General features: G+C 32.0%; 1 protein-coding gene across 1 annotated transcript; it reads left to right on the forward strand.

Annotated features, from left to right (window-relative positions):
• Window positions 1-3,752: 3,752 nt before the first annotated feature.
• LOC120282843 (1-aminocyclopropane-1-carboxylate oxidase homolog 4-like) lies at window positions 3,753-5,564 on the forward strand. The gene is made up of 2 exons (XM_039289682.1): window positions 3,753-3,968; window positions 5,307-5,564. Exons 1-2 carry the CDS (start codon window positions 3,753-3,755, stop codon window positions 5,562-5,564), a joined length of 474 nt encoding a protein of 157 aa, XP_039145616.1.
• The last annotated feature ends 219 nt before the right edge of the window (window positions 5,565-5,783 follow it).

Below are 5,783 nucleotides of genomic sequence, written 5' to 3' on the forward strand. Positions count from 1 at the left end.
AATTAAATCACATTTCATTGTCAATATAATAACTTTGATAAAGATAACAAAAAGAACAGGAAATAAGGTGCCAGATATCTTAAAAAAAGGATAAACGGGAAATAAGGTGTCAATATAATAACTTTGTAAAAATTTCATTTGGTTCATGCATTTATTCAGGAGTAAGAATGATCAAACTTGCATGGCCTTTGCCAAATCTTGTAACATAGTTTAATACTAGGATTGGAAACTTTTCAATGGTTATTCCCTTAATGCTTAAAATAAATAAAAAATGAATAATAAGAAAAAAAAAATACCAAGTGATAATTAAACATATTGACTATGGGATCACAAAATGAGAAGGATGATAATAATATATCTCATTACACTGAGGTTACTCACTCACAGAAAATTATCTTGAAATGACATTGGTATGGCAGAAAAACCACTTTGATTTCAAGACTTTATCCAACAATTCAAGATAGGGGGGTTCTCTTTTGAAAGTACCTAATGTCTATTCTATGAATGAGACATTATTGGCGTAAAAAAATTCCGAGTGATTATCCGAAAGTAATGTAGAACAATCTCGTTAGTTGAGTGTTATACCTCAGCGACGGATATATTTTTTTGGGAATTGCTATCTCCAAAATCAACCATTGTTGTTTTTGATAAATGAGAAGAAAAAGAAACAAACGTAATGACTTGTAAAACATAAAGAATTAAATAAAATATAAAACAACAAAATAATGCCAGCATGAACTCATCCATTACGAGTGTGAATCTGAAATTAAGAGCACTGATGTGTAACAATCATACTAAAACATCAATGACAGTCATGCATTGACAAGGTTCAAGAAGGAAAGATGGAATGACATTGAAGACATATGGACAGACATATAAATGGCATAGAGACAGTTTATTTAAAGGCATCATGCTACTCCATTGCCTCCCTATATTCAACTCAAGGCATAAAATTTCTTTTCAGATTTACAATAAAGTAAAGGACATGACATTTTATCAAATGGATTTTCCAAGAAAATATAGTGGTTAATGCAATTTTTGAGGAACCTAAACTCCTATCACAAATGCAGAAAAAACAAAAATAAAATAATATAAAAGACATCAAGTAGTCACTACAACAAGAAGTAGGAAGATGGATCACAAACTTAAATAAGAAACTAGAATAACTAATGAGAAGAAAAGTTTGAAACAAACAACCTCCGGAAGAGTTGCTAAGACACCGCCACATTATTGCCCCCATCATATGAGTTGTTACCACAAGCTTGTTGAATAAAAACACACTTAATATGGCGGTTGAATGCATCCGGATAACAATATCACATTTAAGCACAAACCGTGCAGAAGCCACAAAAAAAGGAATTAGGCAACAAGCACAAGGTCTACTAGTGGTTGTCGGGCTCCAGCCACTAAACCAAAGCACTATTTTTATGTTCTTCGAAAGAACGAATTCAATAATATTGTTTTAGAAAAGCAAGATCAAATGTAAATACTCACTTACCTCATGATATATCATAAAAAGAGCTAAGATGGCAGACACCCTATGTGATACAGTATTGGATTCCGCAACACGAGCGAAAAAGAAATATAGTGAAGTTTATAAGAAAAGGGATCAAAAAAATTAATTCATTGATACTTACACCATCTAGAATAGTCGGATCCAATATAAAAATGCTGAAATGGCTCTTTTTCTTGGACTTAAATGCATCAAATAGAACATGCTATCCGATGCCAAGAGAATAAGCACCCTAACCGGAAGCTCGAGATATAAAAAAAGGTAGATACATCAGTTGTAAATTGGCAAATTCTAAACAATGGGATTTTTGGTAACAACAAACAAAAGCAAAAACCAAAAGGTCTATAAACACACCCACGAACAATCAAATCTTTGATAGATTGGAATTGTTTGGAAGCTTCATTTAAGATTCTTCAAGAGCAATAAAATGTTGAATGAATTTGAAACTTAGCTTGCTAATTGAATGATTGGAGGGGAATACCTCGATGACTAATGAGAAGGATTTGGAGCCTGAGAGGCCGATCAACACACTCGGAGATGCAAGCAAAGATTAAATCCTTCGGTGCTGCTCGGGTGCCTTCTCTCTCACTCGCTCGCCAAATGGAGAGAGATTCGAGGCTTCGAAGAAGAGAGAAGCGAATAGCGAGATATAGGAAAGAGACAATGCCAACTGTGAGGAAGCTTCAATGAGGGTTGGGGATTAGGGTTGGTGAGCAAGATAGTTGGGGCCGCGGTCGGGAGCTCGAGGAGCAGCGTCCATGGTGATGGTGAAGATTAGGGTTAGGGATTTACACGGGAGAGAAGAAGAAGAATAAAAGAAAAAGAAAAAGAAAAAGCAACGTCCATGGCTTCGGATCCCAAACATATTAAGGAGAAATATATATTAAAAGCTGTGTTTTCTTTTCACTCTTCACTCAAACATATATTATATTATATTAAAACATTAAAGGAGAAATATATAGAGTGAGTGTTTGAAAGAAAGTCAACACCAAACATTGTCATTTCCTATGTAATTGGAAAGTAAACAATTTTTACTGTTGGTATGAATATGATTATATATATATATATATATATACTTATTGATGTAAACTTCTCTGGGAACATATACTACGAACCAATTCAAATGTTTTTAATGCACGTAAATAGGGTTCACAATAATTCACTGGACACTAGGTACTAGGTCCTCTTGTTGATAATTCCCATCCATCTCTTAAGTCATGACTCTTTATATATCATGCAAAATATGCATGTATTTTTTTTCCACAAAATTTAAAATTTTAGAAAATTGGGATTGTTGCTTTGACGCGCTTTCAATTTTTTTTTTAAGTGTTTGAAAAATATAATAATAAATTAACAAGACTGTGTACTGAAAAGACCGGGCACTTCTTTTCTTATCCTTTTACCACCACATGCCATTATTTATGCCATGCTTAGGAAATAATTTGGAGATTAAAGAGATAACAAGGATTTAATGGAAGGATTAAAGAGGGTTTAGAGCTTGCTTGGTGTGAATAGTGTAAATTATTATATTTATATTTTTGGCACCGAATTTGGCACGGTAATAATATATTAATATATTTATGTTTTTGGCACTGTATTTGGGACGGTTTTAATATATTAATATATTTATGTTTTTGGCACCGTATTTGTGATGGTTTTAATATATTAATATATTTTTAATTTTGGCACTGTATTTGATATGATATTAATCAATTTATTATATTTGTATTTTTGGCACTGTATTTGTCACTGTATTAATAATTTACTATATTTATATTTTGGCACGGTATTTGGTACGGTGTTAATATATTATTATATTTATATTTTTGGCACTGTATTTGGCTTATTATTAGTATATTATTATATTTTATATTGTTGGCACGGTATTTGGCACCATCTTAGTATATTATTATATATTATATTATTGGCACGGTATTTGGCACGGAATTAATATATTATTATATTTGGGGTTTTGGCACGGTATTTAGCACGGTAATAATATAATTATGTTTTTTAAAAAATATGTTTGGAACTGCATTTGGCACTGCTATGAAAAATTATTAAATTTATATATTTGGCACAGTATTAGGCACGGAATTAAAAACTATTTTTAAAAAAAATCATATATTTGACACAGTTTCTTAATTCCGTATCAAATGCTGAAACAAATTTGTCACGATTTTGTTTTCGTGCCAATTTTACCATGCCGATTTGAAAATTTTCTTGTAATGGGAGAGTCATGGCGGGGCACTACTACTTACCATGCCCGGAGCCTGATCGGACGCTTGGGTCGGTGTTGCACACGGATGTCGGGGTTCTGACGGTTCTGATTCAAGATGAGATTGGTGGGCTTCAGGTGAAAAGTATGAAGGATGAATATTGGGTTGATGTGAAACCCATCCCTGGAGCTCTTATTATCAACGTTGGTGATCTTCTCCAGATATGTATGCTTGATGTTACTATTTGTCTTCTTTAGGTATGTTTTCACCGGAGTAATTTTTTCTCTTCTATAGGATACGTGTGTTTATCGCTACTTTACAAATTTCTAACATAATCTAAATAAACATATTTAATTTGGGCAAGTTAATTAGAATAATTTTGGTTACATCAACATAAAAACTCATTAGTTTTAAATTTCTTTTATCTAAAGAGGAAAAATCTAAAACGCTCTTGTACTTGTTTTATGGGCAAGTTTAGTTTGAAATTGAGTAGCATGAGATTGAATCAAATTTAATTCAGACAAGCTTGTTCGAAATCAACTTGATTTTAATTTTCAAAGCTTGAGCCCAAGCTCCAAATTAGCTTAAAAGGCTCTTAAAGTTAAATCGATTTATTTTTTAGAATTTAAATTTGAATAGATTAAATTTGAAACCAAAACTTCATTTATAATTTGACTCTTTATTTTAAAGATAAATAATATAAATCATAAATAATATTATTGTATATTAATGATATAAAAATAAAAATTAATTAATTAATTACTATATTCCAAGTTATCGGACTAAGCTCAATCAACCTTCACTCAACTCAAATTAAGGTTATTAACGACCAAATGGTCAGTTGATAGCCGGATCCCCATTAGAACCCTTCACAATTGGTAAAAATTCAAATCATAGATGAGAGCATATTTCTGGAAGTGTATGTGAGCAGTGCTTGTGTGCGGGTGATCCCAGTCCCATGTGTGCTCGGGGCCTGACCCCACTTACTCCCCCAAGACTTGTGCACGCTTCTACCTTTCTTAGAGACCTAGCCTTTTATCATGGCAAAAAAACAAAAAACCTCAAGCTAGGCTTAAATTAAATTTTGAGCTCAAAAACCTAGCTCAACCTTGATTCCAAAGCTTCAAATTTCAAAGTGAGTTTGTGCTTTTGGCTGAGTATAGATTGAGTTGTGTTAATTTACATACCTACATACACATTTATATAAATGAATAAAAGCCAATACACATTTATCAAATTAATTATATGAGATATTGTATGAAGTTTAATGTAGTTTTATGCTTAATATAGTTGATCTATTAGTAGTTGATCATTAGATATAATAATAACAATAACAACAATAATTATTATTATAATAATTATAATTCAAGATGTGGAATGAAAGAGGCAAAGAGCAATACATTATCCACGACTTTCGGCATATTATATAGGCGAATGAGACATCATAAATGCGTAACTCAAAGAATTATTTATTTATTTATTATTTATTTATGATTAATAAATATTATTTTCTCTGCAACATGTCACCTTATAAACTTATTTTTTTAAAGAAAAGTCTCAATTTTTTTACTCAGATTATTTCTAATGATGAGTACAAGAGCGTGGAACATCGAGTGTTGGCTAATTCTAGCAATGAACCAAGAATATCAGTTGCTATTTTTTTTAACCCTGGAAGAAGAGGAGAGGCAGATTTATATGGTCCTTTACAAGAGTTAATATCAACTAAAAACCCAGCTTATTATAGTAATTCGAAGATGTCAGAGCATGTCGAAGTATTTCGAAGCAACGCACTAGCGTGTAACCGCATTACAAACCATTTTAAGCTCTTGTAAGATGATAATCACAGCTCCAGTGAGATTGATGCAGGTTATCATCTTTGATTGTAATTAGAATAAGTTAACTATGTTGTGAAGTATGAATTTCTCTGCTCTGATACTTTTCAAAACAATTCTACTTGAATCAATTGGGATTACCATAGAGGGACCTTCACTAGATGATGTTACTAAAACCTTTTTGTAACAATGCTTTCTTGTCATTGTTGGCTTCACACA

The sequence above is a fragment of the Dioscorea cayenensis genome, chromosome 18 (assembly GCF_009730915.1).
Source record: "Dioscorea cayenensis subsp. rotundata cultivar TDr96_F1 chromosome 18, TDr96_F1_v2_PseudoChromosome.rev07_lg8_w22 25.fasta, whole genome shotgun sequence".
NCBI lineage: Eukaryota > Viridiplantae > Streptophyta > Magnoliopsida > Dioscoreales > Dioscoreaceae > Dioscorea > Dioscorea cayenensis.

What these genes read in the sequence shown, in the direction of transcription:
- LOC120282843 (XM_039289682.1), top strand. Translation starts at nt 3,753, where the DNA reads ATGGCGGGGCACTACTACTTACCATGCCCGGAGCCTGATCGGACGCTT. An exon ending in TCCAGATATGTATGCTTGAT is followed by an intron (nt 3,969 to 5,306) that starts GTTACTATTTGT and finishes TTTTTTACTCAG; the next exon opens with ATTATTTCTAATGATGAGTA.